Genomic DNA, 19,298 nt, shown 5'->3' on the forward strand with positions numbered 1-19,298 from the left:
TTCTGTTTGTCTCAGTGGTTTAGGCTACCTGTATATCGTGAGTCTCCACGGTTGAACGTGGAGCAAACACAGAGCATCACTCAGATCAGGCAGTTCATTTAGAGGTGGTAATGATGGCTCTAATTCTCCACCTGAGCACCCATGGTCATATCTTCAGCCCGTGTTAGAGTTTTTTGAAATGAAGAATGATATGTATAGTTTGAAATGTTCTCCCTGTTTCCCACTCTACCCAAACATACAAACATTCACAGTCCAACCTGAGAAAGCATGTTGAGCTATGTAACATTTGTTTAACTCCAGATGAACATTTCAAACTAAGTTGTCTGTTCTTGGACTAACTTAGTGTCTGTTTTTATTCCACTGTATAGTTTTAAGAGATTTCAAGTTAATGGTTTCTAGATAAACATAATGTAACATAATGTACTCCAATGTATTCTTAATGTGTTGTGAAAATTCAACATTTTGAGATTTTTTTAGAAGTACTTTGAATACTTGAGTATTTTTAAAAGCAAGTACTCCAGAACTTTAACTCAAGTAATAATCTGACAGAGCAACTTTCACTTGTATTAGAGTAATATTTGACCAGGGGTATCTATACTTAGACTTAAGTAATGAAGCTGTGTACTTTGTCCACCTCAGGCCTTAACTCATCTATCAAGCTGCGTTTCGTTTTGTATTGAAATTCTATCCGGAAGTAGTAAGTCATGTTCTTGTACAATTGATGACAGTTTTTCACCCGGTAGCGGCTTCGCTCAGTGGATCCAATGAGGTGACGCCGCGTTCGGGCCCGACTAGTGGGAGCAAGCCGGTGATAAGGGGAACCAAAAACTACCAAGTGTGACAACAAAGAGGCTTTTAGTTTAAGGCAAAGCCATAAAACGTCAAAACCTCACAGCATCCCGGAGAAGCACGCTTGAACGGAAGCCTCCTCTGCCTCGCAGCTGTGTCGGTTTAATGTAAGTCCATGCCTCTTGCACAGTGTCTATCATAGGGAGAGTTGCCACACTGGGCTAGCTTAGACTAGCTGTCAACTTGTATTGGAGATATTTCTGTAAAGCTTTATTGAGGTCGCTTTGATTTGAGCAGAACTAAAGATAGTAAATGATGTGCAGACGTGTGTGAAAGTAACGGTGATGGTTTAGTGGTGTAACGTTACTGAATGATGCTGCATCTAGCTTAGCCATGGTGCTATTACACATCTGTTACATGTCCTTTTATATGCATTAATAGAGTTTATTCTTTGTGCACAATGAGAGTGTTGGCGTCTGCAATAGAGAGTGACTGCCTCAGCGGAGGTCTAGAAGTTTCTCTGCTGATGTCCTGTTGTTTTCTCCCTAAAACACTAACAATGATTGTGCTTTGTGTATCATATTGTTAAGCTCTGGCTACATGCAATTCTCATTATTGAAGTCAAACACACTCTCACCTCAGCTTTAAGCCTTATTACTTTATATAAGTAAGCTTCAGTCAGCAACAAACGATATAAACGCCACGTGTTTTGAAACTGTCGACACCTTTGTGGGTGGGATCAGGTGCATTAAATGATTTGCATATCCTTAGGGCAAAGGCCATTGAACAGCCTGCCAGTGTCACACTGAAATTCACACGTTTCAAGGAGCTCATAGCTACATTAGCACTGAATAACCAAGAGGAGACATAATAAGACAGTGTTCATCCATCAAAAGACTGAATATTATGGTGATGTGCCTGGTTTGGCTTCACAGGTGGAGTTATCTTCCTCTTAAGAGTTGTACAGGTGCTCTTTGTACTAAACACAAAGACTAGCATTAACACTGAACATGAAGCATCACTGCAGGATGGAAAAAGATGAGTAGTAGAGATGAGATTTATGGCTCTTTGAAGGGAACAGGATCTTGGGGAGCTGTTCCTTTCAAAGAGCCGTTCAAAAGACTGGCTCTTTGGCTCATTGTTGTGTTTATTAATTTTTTTAGAAGTCCACCAGGGGTAACTCGTTTTTATCAAGGAAACAATCACTGGTCGCAGTTATAAGATAAGATTTGGATCAGAATAATTCAAATTTACACATCACACCAGTATATATACTGAAATATTGATTATAGTTTCATTTGGCATTGTAAAAATTAAATAAGATGGTGCCATATCCCCATGCTTCGACAGTGAGATCACTATCCCTCACCTAAAAAACTTTGTGGCACTATAAAAACTACACAGGCTACAGATAACTTCCATGCAAAACAACTTTACTGTAAAATTTTCCACACAAGAACATTTTAACAATACATAAAAAAATATAAAGATAGTAAATAAGAAATAATATGTATATAAAAGATATAAATACAACTAGAATAAAAGTTAGGACATTATAAAAATGTGAATGCAAAATTGTACTACCCCATCTAGTGTTCCTACACCTGAACTTCTTTACAAACAGGAGCTCAGCTCCTTCACTGGAATCCACATCAAAACAATGTAAACAATAACAAATTGTAGACAATACGTGTGAACAAAAGACTCATGGAGCACGCAGGTGACACGTGAAGGCAGCATCGGCAATCTGCATATAAAAATGTATCCCAAATGAACGGCTCTTAACTGTGAATCGGTTGTTATCGTTCACTTAAAAGAGCCACTCAAAAGACCGACTTATTCGCGAACGTTACATTTCTAATGAGTAGGAGGTAGAGGGTGGCGACATTTATGTGCGATAAAGTCACAGGAGGAAACATTTCAAAGCTGATGTTTACCCAATGATAAATTGTGCAAAAAAAAGACACGGTTTAAGGCAAGCTGGGACCTTTTTAATATCTCCAGTTTATTTTATTGTTTCCTTTTTAAATGTATAATTTATCCTTCCTTACAGCTCATCATGGGGAGGAGAAGGCTGCTGCTCATTTCCCTGTTCTGCCTTGTTCTGGCGATGTTGCCTTCTCACACAGGTAATATGATCCATCAGCATACACAGGTGTATCCTTCTAACATGAAGCCCTGCCAAGCTACAGCCTAGATTTACAACAGTCAGACGTGCAGAGATGAATCATTTGTGTTTGGAAAAAGATAAGCTAGTCCAATAATGCTCCTCTGCATTAACCATGTGTGTAGAACCGGTCTGCCTCACCAGGTTTACGTAACACATGTCTCTGTGTTTGCAGTGACTGTAGCTGTCATGTCTGTTGACCTGGGCAGTGAGTGGATGAAAATGGCGATAGTGAAACCTGGAGTGCCAATGGAGATTGTTCTTAACAGGTGAGTACTGTGGATTCTTTGTCTTTGTCTTTGTCCGTGTGTTCAGTGTTAGACTAAACGGGAACAAGTGAAATACTCTGATCAGGATCTTTTATTATCTTAAAAGAGAAACTGTGTGTACAAATGTTTTGGTCTCTAAAAGGCTGACATGTGAGAAACTGTGTCAGTGGATTACTTCAACCAGCAGCCATGAAAAAAGCTTCATGCAGCATTGGTTAGCTTTCACAGGGATGAATAAGCCCCAGAATACAGATGTTGCATACTGCTGTTTCTTTACTGATCGTTATTGTGTGTTACAACAGAACCAACCATTGAAAACAAAAAAGTCATGCAATGATACAAACAAACGTTGTGACTCAGGCTGAGGTAGATCAGCAGCTCCTGTGTCCTGCAGGGCAAGATGAAGGGGATCTGGAAGCTCTGGAGGAACTGCTGTCAGCTGTCTGTGGAGTAACACACTTCAGATGAAAACATCTCTGTAGGGATTCTTTACATGTTGTTGTCGTCAGACACTTAGATCAACAGCTCGAGTGTGTAGATGACAATCACAGGAAGCACACTCTTTGATCATGAGAAGTTACAGACATGACAGCCTGAGTTTTAGCAGCTAGCTGAAGCAAATTCCCCCAAAATGTTTGGATCTTTTTGTTCGTTTATACTCTGAAAAAACAAATCTGTAAAAGTTGAGACTTCACTGTAACCATTGGAATTTACCTTTGAAAGGCAAGGCAGCTTTAGTTGTATAGCACATTTCATACACAAGGGCAACTCAATGTGCTTTACATTAAAACATTAAAAGCATCGGAAACATTCAGACAAGCATAAAAGAGCACAATTAAAATGACAAATATAATAAAACAGAAAAGAAAAGGAACATTAGAAAAATATATTAAAAGTAAATTTAAAATTTGCATTAAAAGCGAGTTAAAATAAGTTAAGAAAGGAAGGCAGTGGCAAATAAAAAAAGTCTTAATCTTTGATATAAAAGAGGTGAGAGTTGGAGGGGACCTGCAGCTTGAAAACCTGAAAGCATGCTTCATTAATTCACAACCATAACACAAAGGCATGTAAAGTTTGAAACCACATGACATGACTTTGTATGTTGTATTTCTCTTCAGGGAGTCGAGGAGGAAAACACCCATAGCTGTGTGTCTCAAAGAGAATGAAAGACTGTTTGGAGACAACGCACTCGGAGTGGTATGAGCATTTTCAAAATACCAGTATTGTTTGATGGATTAACAGCCAGCAAAAAATGTGAAATATTCAACTCATCTTTTAATATTACTGCTCTTTCAATGGGTCCATATCATGTTCATTTCAGTCTGTGAAGAACCCCAAAACTGTTTATAGACACCTCCAAAGTCTTCTGGGTAAAAAACACGAAAACCCCCAGGTGGCGCTCTACCAGAAGCGCTTTTCTGAGCATGAGCTACAGAAGGATCCAGTCAGAAGCACAGCTGTCTTCAAAAACTCTGAGTGAGTCTCTTTGTTTACATCAAGCTTCATCACTCAATCCTCCATCATGTAATGGGTTCACATACTGTCTATTCAAAAGTTAATGTTGGTCTTCAACAGAGAGGTTTGTTCATGTGTTATGATTTTCTACTTTAGACGTTTATGATTTTAACCTGTGTTTTCAATGCTGATCATCTCAGGTCTTTCAAAAACGTGATAGTTGCTTTCCCTAGAGGAAGCAGTTGTCATGGAAACATCAACTATCAATAGATTATTGGAAGAAACCCAGCTCTGTTCAAGATGGAGGCATCCAACCTGGCCTTCTGTTTTTGTGTTTGTGTTCTCAGAGCAATGGTGTACTCGCCGGAGGAGCTCCTCGGGATGATGCTCAATTACTCCCGTGCACTGGCTCAGGACTTTGCAGGTTAGTTGGCTTCTGCAGAAAGAAGGATAACTGTGAATCATGTTTGAGTTTGTGTTGATTTGTTATTTTCCTTTCTTATTCTCATCTCTCTGACTCGCAGAACAACCAATCAAAGACGCAGTGATTACCGTCCCATCATTTTTCAACCAAGCAGAGCGCAGGGCCGTCCTGCAGGCTGCACAGATGGCTGGACTCAAAGTTCTGCAGCTCATCAACGACAACACTGCTGTGGCCGTGAACTACGGCGTCTTCAGGAGGAAAGATATCGACAACACAGCTAAGGTACACAGCCAATGCAATGTTCGTTTGTTTGTTTATTCGACATGACGCTTATAGAGTTTGTGGAGCCTAGTGAACTCATGACTTGCCCATACATCTCAAGGCTAGACATTATAAATGATTGACAGACTCCAAGCTGACTGCACAGTGGGTCAGTGATAGGTGCCTCCCAGTGAGGGGCCGAGTCTGGATACCTTTAATGCCAAGAGAGCTGTTTTGAGTGGGTGACAGTCCTGGCCCTTAAGCTTAATGTCAACCCCTGCGTCTCATTGGAGAGTAAAAAGTGTGTGATGGAAACTAAATGGTTAAAAATAACAACGGGGCTAGCAACACTGTCATTCAGAGTACCAGTGTCCAGTCTTGCTTTAATGTAAAGAGGATCAGCCCTGCACAGCTGTCATTCACGAGGAAGTGAGCCTTTATGAGCCATGTTTTAAAAATGTCGCTCTGAAGGAACTGACTCTTACATTGGAGGTACCACAGCTTTTATCACACCTACAGTGAGCAGCTGTTTGAAGGCATTACTGAGCAGACACAGTACTGTTCAAGACGCACACCTGTGACGGGTTCTCATAGGCTGATTGTTTGAGGCAGATTAAGGAGGTTAGAAAGTATCACAATCTGGATTAAAACAGTGTTATGTTTGGTCTTTGAATTGATCTGTTGACAAGACACAGAAACAGAATATCAGTGTCTTTATTCTCTAGATGTGTTTCACCACGCTCAAGGAGCACTAGGAGGAGAATCTTGTTTGACATAGTTTAGTTTATGATGTTGACATAAAAGTATCTGTCACTGTATGTCTGATTCTGATCTTATCTCTTTTCAGAATGTGATGTTTTATGATATGGGCTCAGGCAGCACCTCCGCAACCATCGTGTCTTACCAGACGGTCAAAACCAAAGAGTCTGGCACCCAGCCCCAGCTTCAGATCAGAGGTGTCGGGTGAGTTCACTTCAGTCACTAAAAGTGTTGATTCAGTTTAAAGGACAAACCTCCTACTGACTGTCCTCTGTCGTCTCAACAAGGTTTAGAAATCTGAAACCACCTGGTCTTTAAATGTTTAGAGGGAAATAGATCTTTAAACTGCATTAGAGTTGTATTTAGCTTTTGTCTACCCAACCTGCTTTCATCCATCCCCCTTTATTACACAATATTCAAATCAAAGTAATTAGTGTGAGTAGTGTGAGCTAAAAGATGATCAACATAAAAAAACACAATATCTTAAAGTGTGAGAATCTTAGTCAAGAAATAACAAGTCTGCTAAGGTATCAAGTTTCTTCTTAGCTAATCTAGTTTTAATGAATCTGACATTTAGAGGGTGAAGAATAATCTCTTAAGGACGGAGCCAGCTCTGAAAATCAAGCAAGAAATCCTGCAAAAGTTCTTATTGGAAGAGAATGTTTAACACTCTCAGTATCTATCTCACAAAATCCATGAGTCCCAGTTAAATATCTGAGATGAAGTGATGGATAATATGCGCATAAGTTGACCCCCTTAACTTCGTCACTCACAGCTCAGCCCGCACACCCTCCTTGCAGGCTTTTGGTATGTATTCACTGTGCTTCTCTTGGTGTGACTCCAGGTTCGACCGAGGGTTAGGAGGCTTTGAGATGGACCTGCGACTCCGGGACCATCTGGCCAAACTGTTCAACGAGCAAAAGAAAAGCACGAAAGATGTGAGGGAAAACCATCGGGCCATGGCCAAGCTCCTCAAAGAGGCTCAGAGGCTGAAGACTGTGCTCAGCGCAAACATGGAATTCATGGCCCAGGTGAGTCCAAGGACAGGAGTCTTCACTCTTCAGTCTGCTCTGCTGTTTGTGAAAATGACAGAAATGTTGTATGTCAGAAATAAAGCCATGGAGGAAAACTGTCTGATAAGCAGTCCAGATTGTGAATGCAGCATCATTTCATTGAAAATCTAAATGTGTTTCAGGTGGAAGGTTTGATGGATGACATTGACTTCAAGTCCAAGGTGACCCGGGCCGAGTTTGAAGAGCTGTGTGCGGATCTGTTCGAGAGAGTGCCAGGCCCTGTGCAGGATGCCCTCACTGCTGCAGAGATGAAGCTGGTCAGTATTCTCTCTCGGGTGCAGCTCAGGTGTCCCACTTGCCAGAACATGATCAAACTTTGATGATCTGCAGGTTGTTGTATGGCCAGGACACATAAAAGCAATATAGAGTTAGATAAGGAGGACTCATATTTACAACAGACCAAGCATGACTCCTGAGTGTCACTTTTCTTTGTTCAATATGAGAGACAAGACCTCTCTGCATTGTTTCTGTGTCTCCTCTCACCCTGTTGGGATTCTGTTTTTAATCACCACCAGCTAACTTTACAATGTCCTGCTTATTACATTGCTACTAACTAAGAATACAAACACCCGACACAAAGTATTGATCTAAAGATGATTTAATTGATTTAAAAGTTATTTATTTATGCAGCAAAAAAGTATCTGTTTCAAATCATGGTAGCGCTTCCATGACATCCTTATCAGCCTACTAACAGGTCGAATAACAATCAAACTGAACATTTTATTCACATGAAAGTCTGTTGAATGTCCTGAGCTCCTTCCCATGGATTGATTTCATTCAATGTGATGTTTGTGATCAGGTTGTCACTAGCATCGCCTCTGCTATTAAAAATGAATAACTGTTATTATGTGGTTTTGACCAATAAGAACCAAGTATGTAACACAGCCAGACGATGAGTAAGAAAACTTGGTAATAGGAAATAATCACATCTTTATATAGAAACAGTGTATGACTGCTGTTTGTGTGATTCCATATTTTTTGTCCAACAGGATGAAATTGAGCAGGTGATTTTAGTCGGAGGCGCCACACGTGTCCCCAAGGTTCAGGAGGTTCTCCTCAAATCGGTGGAGAAGTAAGTTCTCTCTCATGAATACCTTTAACTTTCAAAATGAAATCTGCACTTAGATTCCACATTGTTTGCCAGGTCATCACTGTAAAGAAGAATTTGTTCTTAACGACTTACCTGGTTAAATAAAGGTTAAATAAAAAATTTAAAAAAGGTCTAAGTTTATCTTTTTTGGTCTGATGAAACGTATTCTAAGTTAAAGCTTTGTGTTTTTCCGTACAGAGAGGAGCTGGGTAAGAACATCAATGCAGATGAGGCTGCAGCGATGGGTGCTGTGTATCAGGCTGCAGCCCTCAGCAAGGCCTTCAAAGTGAAACCTTTCTTGATCAGAGACGCAGCCGTCTTCCCCATTCAGGTCAGTGGAGCCAACACACTGCAGTTCCTGGAGAGTTTAAGTATGATTTTAGAAAACATCAGTGGAATTTTCTGGCAGTGTTGGTACAAAGCGTGTAAAAAAGTATAGTGTAGCTTATAAACCATATTTCTATAAAAAACATCTGTTTGTCTGTGTTTGAAATACACTCAGCTGCGGAGGTGACGCTGTAACAGATACTTTCACATCTGTTATGGAGGTTTTCTGAGCAGGACCAAGATTGAAATAGGATAGGATGTCATTTTCTGTTCACTTTTGCAAAATCAGATTTTGAAAATCAATCCATAACACAAGTCGCATGTTTTACACTCACAACATGTTTCATTTCACCAGGTGGAATTCAGCCGTGAGGCCGAAGAAGAAGGTGTCAAATCCCTGAAACACAACAAACGTATCCTCTTCCAGAGAATGGCTCCCTACCCTCAGCGCAAAGTCATCACCTTCAACCGCTACAGTGACGACTTCGCCTTCGACATCAACTATGGCGACCTCAGCTTCCTCAGTCAAGACGAGATCAAGTGAGATCACGTGCTTTGGAGCTTTTCCTAAAATAGAATGTTTCTAAAACTGAAGGACTTTGAGATGTGGGGTTTGTGACATTATTGAACTGATTTTAATAGAAGAACAAAGAGAAAACAAAGCTTTCAGGAAAACCGAATGATGGCAAAGACGTCACTCTGATGTCACCAACTCAGTTTAAGTTCAAGCAGGGCAGGAAAGCTATCTCAGAATTTTACACCCAATTTAAGAACTTTTCAGCCCACAGTGGCTACAGATGGCTTTTTGGTTCAAACTTCACAGCTTTATGAGACATTGTCTGTGTCTAAATAGAGCTCTTACGGTGCAGTGACTTGTGGGAGTTCAGATAAATGGGGGCATCTTTGAATAATAATATTGAGAATCAGTTTTATTAAATGTGTTCCTGAACCCCCAAAAAACTGAATTTATCTCCCAGCTGGAGTTCAGATGTGTGATTCCTTTGATTTGTGTTTGCTTTTTGTCTCACAGTCATGGTTCGCCTGTATTAAGGACACAGTAATGGGATGAGTCATTTCATCTCATAATGAATTCCACTTTTTCTCCTGTCTACAGAAACAGATTTAAACAGTAGTGAAGGATGTAGAGTCGATCTTGACTGTGAGACTCATTCGAGGTGTCGCTCTGTATAAGTGCTGTTCTGATTGGAGGTGTTGTCTCTGATTGATCCTTTCTCTGTGCAGTGCATTCGGCTCCATGAACCTCACCACGGTCAAACTGTCTGGAGTTGGCGGCAGCTTCCAGAAGCACTCAGATGCAGAGTCAAAAGGCATCAAAGCTCATTTCAACATGGATGAGAGTGGAGTGCTGCTGCTGGATCGGGTCAGTCCTCCTTCTCATTCGTTCTCATTGATCACTTTCGCAAAAAGAACCAGCTCTTTCTTCTTTGCTGTAAAGATACTGTGCTTGGGAGTGTGTGTACCTTTTATTATGTGCATGGTCCAGATATGTGGGTTGATGACGGGTCACTGAGGCTTATCTAAAATGAAGAATATGATCATGATCATAACTGAACCTGAGGAGCTCACACACACGAGCCAAGATGCTTTACAAAGTGAATATACAGAAAGAAATGCATGCATGGCTGCACAAAGAAGCAGATAAGCTGTGTCAGCCTACAGTCTCAGTCATTTAACTGCCTTAACTGTAAAAACAGAATCTAAACTTCTTCAGTCAGGTGTTCTAATTGTTCTAATTTTCCTCCAAAGGTGGAATCTGTCTTTGAAACCATTGTGGAGGAGAAAGAAGAGGAATCAACATTAACTAGTAGGTTTCACATGTCTGTAACCTTTGACCTCCATGAACTATCAACAGTGTTTATTAGGTATGCACCGAAATGAAAATTCTTGGCCGAAAGGAAACCGAAAATGAGGAAACCAAAGCCAAACTGAAACACCGAAATAAATGATTATGCCAATTAGTAGTAGGGAGTAGGCCATGCATTTTCTGTTTGTGTTGCACAGGCATTTTCTAGGCCATTTATTAGCAGATACTTGAAGCTAGTTTGTATAGCAGTTTGAACACACTGGGTAAAAAGAGCTCAAAGTTATAGACAGAAATGTCAAAAATGTTATAACTGTCCCTGGTCTCCCCTACCATTGTATTTATGGCTCTGACTGTGTACTAACCTCACTAAAATCAATGATCTCATTGAACATATCAGACAACGAAGGTGCATGCCCCTCATCTGGTTCAGAGAGACGAGTCATTTTTTCTGAGCTGTGCGCTTCTCTGTCTCCAAGTGACTTCTCCGCATCCATCCGGATCATTTCTCTTGTACGCTGCTTTATTCCCTCATCAAAGTAATGATCTTTATAAAGCGGATCAAGTACAGTCGCAATGAAGTGCAGAGGATCCGAATAGATCTCAGTGAAACATGTGCTGACAGACTCTAAGAGTGTACTTTTCATTGTTTTCATTCCTTGGTCAGTCTCAACCTCTTTGCTTAGAAGACGCTTTAGTGCTGCAGTTAAAGTAATAACGGATGCAGACATGTTGGCCCTTATCCCGACAAGCGTGTACTGGCTGCGGTTTTTGCTTGCGTCATCACAACATTCTGTTTCGGCCGTATTGTTTCGGTGATAAAAGTCTTTCGGACAAAAAACAAAAATGTACTTTTGGGCCATTTTCGGCCAAAAGTTTTTGTTGCCGATTTTTTGGTGCATCCCTAGTGTTTATTCAACTATCTGCAGAGAGACACAGGGAGAGAAGCGTTACCACTGTATATTGATGTTGTGCAGACTGTGCTGATGAGTGTTTTCTTTTTATAATGTGTTTAAGGGCAAACCATTCTTTGAAATATTCCCAATATACAAATGAACCTCCACACACACAAAAACACACATTTTGTCATATTGACATGATAAAGTAAGCAGACTTTATGCTACATATAATGTCCCATATTCATTTTAGTTAATGTCTCATCCCTGAGGTGCTCGCAGTGTGTGCCTCCACTTGTCACGCTGCAGTCTTGCAATCTGTTGCCATTGAACGTGGTCTGCATAGTCAGTGCCACAGCTTGGTTATTGAGCGAGCATGTCCAAACACGGTTAGCTCTTCCCTTGTCTTACTTCCCTCTCCTCTTGAGCTGGTGGCACAGTCTGTCAGGCAGGTTTGTTTTGGTGTCAGGGGAATGATTGTCCCAAGCTCTGGAGCTCTGAATCCAGTGACTGCACTTCCTTATACTGATACTTTGGTCAAGGGCCCTACATGCCCTAGAACTAAAAAACAACATGTAGTGAAATCAGAAGGAGAGGACGTCGTGTCTGCCTGGCCTCATCAGTAATGCTGTCAAAGACTTCATTTGATGTAGATTACCTGCTACAACCTGTATTATGTGTTCAGGACTCACCATCTCTTAACTGAGCTGTCACTTTGCTCTCTTTCAGAACTGGGTAACACCATTTCCACTTTGTTTGGAGGAGGATCGTCAGAACCAGCTATGAATATAACTGAACCTGTCCAGGTACAAACAATGAAGAAACAATGAACCAAATTAACTCCAGATCTAATTCATGAAACAGATGCATGCCTGGTCTGTGATCACAGCTAACATTGTTCCCTGATTACTCATGTCCAGGATGAGGAGGAAGTGCCTCCAGAATCTGGAAAGGAAGGCAAGGAAGAGGAGGGTAAGGAGGAAGCGCAGAAGGATGAGGCAGCCGGTGAGCAGCAGGATGATTCAGAGAAGAAAGCAGATGAAGAGCAAAAGCAGGAGAAGACGGAAGAGGCCGACAGCAAGACCGACACCAAGGTAGGATCCGTCACACTTACTCTCTCTGTGAATTGAGAGCTCACGTGAATGTGAGTGTTGTGTTGAGAAAAAAAAGTGAAATTCAACCTCCAGATGGGACACTGAACTTTACAAAATGTCTTCTGGTAAAGGAGGAAAAAGAGGAAGAGAAACCTGTGACCGCAGAGGAAGAGAAGAATGCAGAGATGACGGCAAAACCTCAGAAGAAGAGCAAGATTTCTGAGGACATCACTGTGGAGCTGATCATCAACGATGTCCTCAACCCCACTGAGGAGGACGTCACCACTTCTCATAAGAAGTAAAGCAGTGACTTCTTCATCTCTTCCATTCCCATTATTCGGTTCTCAGAGACATATACTAAAGATGGTGTGTTTTTGTCTTTTCAGGTTACAGGATTTAACAAACAGAGACCTCGCCAAACACGAAAGAGAAAAGTCTCTGAACAGTCTGGAGGCGTTTATCTTTGAGACGCAGGTACACATCACCAGCCTTGTTTTGTTTGTCCTTCTTTGATCTTTTTATACGCCCTGGTTTTAAAGCAATGACATGACAGCTTGTGAAGTTTAGAGAAGGGCTGGGTGAAATGTGGAAAAAGCTGATGATTTGATGAGGAAACATATAATTCGATAATGGGGGGAGGGGTACATGATAATTCCTAACCAATTCATGATGGGTGAGTTCAGGTACACAACGAAACATCTAGGAGGCTGAATAGCCGATATAACAGCAGTAGGTAGACGACAATACGGAAGAGTCTCCTTGCAGAGGACCATGCACACAGATAAAGTACAGTACAAAGCTCTTAACCCAGACCTCTCCTGACAATGTCCCAGAGCCCACTCAGACCTCTGTCAAAGTTTTTTAAGAGACCAGCAGCTCTTTCCATATTTAGCAGGTCAAGGTAATCCTCCAGCCAAGAGTCCTTCATGAAGCATACTGGCTTTCACTCCTTCCAGTTAAGAAGAATCAGTCTTTTAACCAAAAGGCACCCAAGGGCCCACAGGCGTGTTACAGCAGGGCTAGTTTTAGTCTGGGGCTTATAGCTCGAAATGCAAACAGAAGGGGAGAAGGGAAGAACAGTATGCAAAATTCCTGTCATGACGGGATGCACTTCTGACCACAAAGATTTAACAGCAGTACACTCCCATAGCAAATGTAGTAATGAGCCACGATGGCCACAGTTAAACCAACATAAAGCAGAGGCATTGCCAGACATCTTCGAGAGTCTTACCGGTGTAACATAGGCTCTGCATAAAATCTTGTATTGAATGATCTTGTATCTAACACATTTGGATGACTGAATGCCAGATCTCCATATAGAGGCCCACTCTGGGACTGTAAAAGTTGTTTTAAGGTCACGCTCCCATGCCTCTTGTGTGGAAGTGCACACCTTAGAAACATCAAATGACATAAATGTATAAATACTCGAAACAGTACGTCTTGGCAATGTTGCACTTAGAAAGGCCTCATCCTGTTCCTGACAGGAAGCAGGTACTACACCCTCAGTATGTTTCATTCTCATGATAGAGGACAATTTCACATATGTTAAGAAAAATGAATCTGTCAGGCCAAATTTATCCTTTAAATGTTCATAAGGAAAAATCTTACCATCAAAAATCTGACCAATTGTATTATTGTCATTACTTTTGGGAATTTGTTTGAGGGTGCATTTTCACTTTTATTGATGTGACAGCTGATGAGAGACAAGAGATGAGGGGATAAGAGAGGAGGAGGAGGAGACATGCAGCAAAGGGTCGAGGCTGGGAGTCAAACCAGCGACTGCTAAAAAGAGGATTGTAGCCTCTGTACATGGGGCACACACTTAGACTGCCAGACTTACCAGCACAACTAAATGATGTTCTTAGAAATGACCAAGACCTGAAAGGTGCCGTTGGCTACCCAGAGTGAACGTTTTGAAACTAAACACTGCAGACTGACCCGCTTCTCCTCCTTGTCTGCTAAGTGGGACTGTCTGATGATCTATATCCATATTTAGAGAAACGATCGTCCATATTTCATCATCCTTGACGACATAAAAGGTTTCATAAACACATTTCAAGATCAGTTCACTTAACTCGTTCAGAAGGAAGATGAGCCCGCATTGAAACACAGATGTGAAGCTGTCCATGCAAAGATACACCAGTGTGTTCAGAGAGGAAGGTGCAAAAGCAAGAAGAGTTTTTTTTATATAACAACTCCACAAACACACTCTACCTGTTCTTTCTTCAGGACAAGCTGTACCAGGATGATTACCAGCTGGTTGTGTCAGAGGAGGAGAAGGAGAAGATCTCAGGGAAGCTGAGCGAGTTCTCAGAGTGGATGGACGAAGAGGGCTACTCAGCCACCACCAAACAGCTGAAAGAGAAGCTGTCGCAGCTGAAGAGCCTGTGCAAGGACATGTTCTTCAGGGTGGAGGAGCGACGCAAGTGGCCCGACCGCCTGGCAGCGCTGGACAGCATGCTCAACACCTCCAGCTTCTTCTTGAGGTAAAGATAATGAAGGGTTCATGACTCTGTGTTTGATCAGGAGTCCTGTGCTCACTCTGTTATTTTCTCTGACAGGAGCGCCAAACTGATCCCAGAGGATGACCAAATCTTCACTGAGGTGGAGCTGAATCTGTTAGAAAAAGTGATCAATGAAACAACGGTAGGTGAAAAGTAAATGATCAATGTGTGTGATGCTTTTACCTCTTGTTCATTTACTTATCTTAAAGGATAAGTTATGAGGATTAAAGAGACGTTAGTGTCCGTCTATTGTGTACTGCTGTATAAAAACCAAGCTGTAGGAATCACATAAAGGTTATCTCTTAAACAGTGTTTTCATCGGCCAGACCAAAGGCTCATGGGTACGCTGGTGATGGTGCACTTATTGAACATGTATTCCTGAGGTCATTGAAAGGCCTAAGAACATAGCAGTTTGCATTGTCTTAAATGTTATATAAAGTTATACCAAAGCAGGGCAGTAGTTGCATTTGTAGGGTCGAAGGTTGATTTAAGGATATAAATTTACCTCACAAATAAAAGGAGAATTTTGGGTTAAAGACAAAGAGTCAGGAGATGATTGAGACCCTTGTTATAGTTTTCTGATTGTTGTTTTGTAACAGAACAAAAACACAGTTGACATGACATCAAGGATATGTTTCAGTTTTCAAGAAGACGGTCGGCAGAGATGTAAGGCTTTCTGAAATTATTGCTTGGTGTCATCATTACTAATAATACAAATATTTCATTTTCAATGTCAGTTCCACTGTCCTCTCTCTGGTGGATGATGCTTTTTTCAGAATTGATGGGTCTGCTGAGAGTGAAATCAGCTTGTTTTAGTCAAACTTCATAGTTCTGGTGATTTTGTCTTTAACGAATCAAAACTTGAAACACTTGACTGACGCAAGATAAATTAGATTTAAAGAGGTTCATGTTTGTTTATTATTTAATTTTGATCTAACATTACGGATTGTGTGTTGTCAGCTGTGTGAGTTAAAATCATATACAATATTAAAGAACCAGGTGTGACTAACATGACATCACTCACTGATTTTGTGAAATGCCATTTTGAAACCTTTAGGTTAGCCTTATAAAAGTGTCCATCTCTGAAGTGAACATATTTGGATGAGCAGGTGTTGTTGGAGAGCATTGATGGGTTGGCCAGTGCTGAGGCAGCTGACCGGAGTTTAATTATAACATTTAAAAAGCTAAGAGAGCTCATTGAAAGAGACTGTAAACCTTCTTATTTTTTGCTGTAAAGCTCATTATAAGTTTGAATCACCAAGATGAAGGTCATATTATCAAGATTATTTCCTCTTTAACCCTTCAGAGATGTTTCTTCAAAGCCTTCTTGAGTTCATTAGATCATTTTTTAGATATGCATCCCTGTTGTATCAAGTAAACTAACCCCTTGTGTTTGATGATCTTTTTCTGCTCCAGACTTGGAAGAACGAAACGGTCGCAGGGCAGGATAAACGCTCTCCCAAGGAGCGTCCCATCCTACTGTCCAAAGACATCGAGTCCAAACTGGCTCTGCTGGATCGAGAGGTCAACTACCTGCTCAACAAAGCTAAATTTGCCAAGCCCAAGTCCAAACCCAAAGCCAAGAACAGCACCAGCTCTGAAAAAAGTAGCAAAGCAAACGACACAGCGGAGGAAAAGGTCATCCCTCCCACAGAGGAGAGCAAAGAGACAAAGAGTGGTGGGTCCAGCTGTGCCACTCACATGTGCATGTAATCTTCTCTGTTATGTATGTAGAGTACTTAGTCTTAAAATAACTCCTGTGTGTTTTTATTCACAAACAGAAAGCCAAGAGGAGGCACAGCCTGCGGACACCCCGCCCACAGAGGAGAGTGCTGCACACACAGACTCAGACAGCCAATCACAGCACACAGAAGAAACAACAACAGGTCGGTCTCCAACACCTGTCCCTGATGACGGAGAGCTTTAGGTGTTTCATCAATGAGCTGAATGACTTCCTCTCATAACATAATCTTTAATCAAAGTATAAAAGTGCAAGAGGACCATTCATCCCCTAAAATGCTAACGTGGCTGTGGTTGTTCTTTTTTCTCTTTCCCCACTCTCAGGACCCACAGATACGGCCGCATCTGAAAACCACATAGATGATGAATTATAACAGCTGGAACATGGAAAAAAAATCACTATATTTATTGACAGTGTTTAAATGTTTGAGTTCCTTCTCACATAGTTTCTTCTGTTTTTTTTCCTTTTTTTTATTTTTATTTTTTTGTTCCGGGTAACTGAACTGTCTGCACTTGATTGGTTAAGCAACAGAGGCTGCTCATCCTGCCCCCCTCCCCTTTCACCTCTTCTCTGTTGCTCACCTCTTCTGTCTTTCATGGATTCGGTTCGCAGCAGACACTCAAACTCCAGGAAGAAGCAACTCAACAAATAAAAAGCTTAAGACTTCATCTGCTGTTACGGATTCAGGTCCAAATCATGTCAAGCCCAATAAACAATCCATCACAGAGTCTGAGATGACAGCGGTGTCCGCTCATCTTAGAGTAACTACATGGACTTTATGAGAAGGTTGAACACCATTATACTCTGTTTCATCTTTCATGAACTTTGCATCTTTTCCTTTGTCTTCTGCACTGCATCCTTAACCGTTGTGTGTCGCTGGGAGGTCACCGTGCACCTGTACCATCACTGGCTTTGAGTAAGAGCACTGTGTGGAGGATGTGATAGTGCAGGGTGGGGGCTGCTTTAGATGTTTGCTGCTCTGCTCATCCTAATTATTGGTTCAATTTTTGGTGAAAGGACAAAAAGTTGAAGTTCACCGCAGAGACAGAGTCTGTTGTGGAAAAGAAGTGTGTACATTTAAATCTAGTGGAGCATGACATTAATGCTAGAAGAGGCAAATGATGAAAACATGTATTAAGTATAAATTAGCCTAACATCATAATCATTGGACTGAATACTCTGACATAGAAATGACTGATTTCAAGGCCTGTAATAAATCCATCCATGTGATTGAATGGCCACCTGACTTAACTTCCTACCTGCCTTTAATAGGATAACTTATCTGCCAGCTGGTTAATGATATCAATACACTGAACTCCTCTCCAACACTCCCTTGTAGACTCATTCTGCACTGAGGGGAGGAGGAACAATTCATGTGTTTCTACTTGAACTCTTGCATGGGCAGGTTTCTCCAGAGTTGCCAACTTCAGCATTAAAATTGATAATAAATTTGTAGATTCCTGCAACACCATTGGAATAGGATTTGGTTCAGAAATGACTGATTTGGTGAATCACATTAACTATTAACTTATAAAGTCTTCTGAAACATGCCAGCAATGACTGCTGTTGGGCTAAATGTCATTCTTAAACCTGCAGAAAGTTGAGGGTGAAAAAGTCATCTCCAAAGTTGATTGTGAAAACTATACGCAGCTTGTTTCTTCCATTGTCACCCACTGAGGCTCATTCTGTGTCAGCACTTATGCAGATTAAAAACCAGCCATGAACTGAGCTGCCAAAAGAGGATGACATAAAAAAGGTCAACGGTTGAATATCTGAAGTGTGTCCATGTTTCTGTCCCCCAGCGTTCCTCTGATCCAGCTGTCTGAACTCAGAGACTCATGTTTTGTTTTTGTTTGTCTGTTTTTTTTTTTTTCTGCTGATGCCAAAATGGCCCTGAATGTGTTTTGGTGGTCCAAGTCCACATGTTAGTCTCAATAAGCTGCCAAACATGGTAGTCCAGGTGGAGTGTTAGAATTGTCACTGCTCGTGCTTTGACTGGGAGAGGTGGGGGGCTCTTTGTGTCAGCTGTGTGCTTCTGTGTTTGTTGCACTCGGTGTCATTTGAAGGGCTGACTAGAGTTAAGAATTCAGGAATGGGAGATGAAAATAATGCCGTGTGTTTAAGCTGTTAATAAAGAAATCTTTGGTTTTTAATTTGATTGCAATGAACTACTAAGCCATGTTGTGAGCTTACCCTCCCACATCGTCTATGCTATTCGTGTTAATATTCCAAACTACTGACTAACTGTGTTGGATCTTTAGGATGTGCAGGGAACATTTCATTTATTAACTTCATTGACTGATCCTGTCGGCTTGTGTGGAGCAATGACTGCATACAGCCAGCAGTCTGGAGATTTAAATCATCAATGAAGCACAGTGCTGTGTGTCTTGAATAAATGTGCACCGCCTCTGACTTAATATGGAAATTCTCTAATTGGTGTAGGTGTCTAATAAACTAAAAATACCTACAGCCCACCCTCTATTAACGAACCATAGTCATAACCACAAACATTGATGACTTAGATCTAGACACCAAAAAGTACTATCCAAACTGTATAAACCCTGAGTAATTAAAGACGCAACAATACCACTTCCAATAAAAAGAAAAGGAGTATGAGCTACTGATCA

The 19,298-nt window shown here is 41.2% G+C and overlaps 1 protein-coding gene across 1 annotated transcript; it reads left to right on the forward strand.

Annotated features, from left to right (window-relative positions):
* The first annotated feature begins 725 nt into the window (after positions 1 to 725).
* hyou1 (hypoxia up-regulated 1) lies at positions 726 to 18,824 on the forward strand. The gene is made up of 24 exons (XM_034683534.1): positions 726 to 956; positions 2,843 to 2,918; positions 3,132 to 3,225; positions 4,344 to 4,422; positions 4,547 to 4,701; positions 5,028 to 5,104; positions 5,205 to 5,386; positions 6,213 to 6,328; positions 6,969 to 7,155; positions 7,320 to 7,454; positions 8,187 to 8,269; positions 8,486 to 8,618; positions 8,970 to 9,154; positions 9,857 to 9,995; positions 10,382 to 10,439; positions 12,062 to 12,138; positions 12,253 to 12,426; positions 12,558 to 12,724; positions 12,813 to 12,900; positions 14,656 to 14,912; positions 14,988 to 15,072; positions 16,347 to 16,608; positions 16,712 to 16,816; positions 16,995 to 18,824. The coding sequence occupies exons 2-24, from the start codon at positions 2,849 to 2,851 to the stop codon at positions 17,042 to 17,044; spliced, it is 2,958 nt and encodes a 985-aa protein (XP_034539425.1). The 5' UTR covers positions 726 to 956; positions 2,843 to 2,848; the 3' UTR covers positions 17,045 to 18,824.
* The last annotated feature ends 474 nt before the right edge of the window (positions 18,825 to 19,298 follow it).

Source organism: Notolabrus celidotus, chromosome 5 (genome assembly GCF_009762535.1).
Source record: "Notolabrus celidotus isolate fNotCel1 chromosome 5, fNotCel1.pri, whole genome shotgun sequence".
NCBI classification, from domain to species: Eukaryota; Metazoa; Chordata; class Actinopteri; order Labriformes; family Labridae; genus Notolabrus; species Notolabrus celidotus.

Coding starts and splice junctions, on each gene's coding strand:
- hyou1 (XM_034683534.1), top strand. CDS start 2,849: ATGGGGAGGAGAAGGCTGCTGCTCATTTCCCTGTTCTGCCTTGTTCTG. Junction 5,387..6,212: donor ATATCGACAACACAGCTAAG/GTACACAGCCAA, acceptor ATCTCTTTTCAG/AATGTGATGTTTTATGATAT. Junction 9,996..10,381: donor GAGTGCTGCTGCTGGATCGG/GTCAGTCCTCCT, acceptor TTTCCTCCAAAG/GTGGAATCTGTCTTTGAAAC.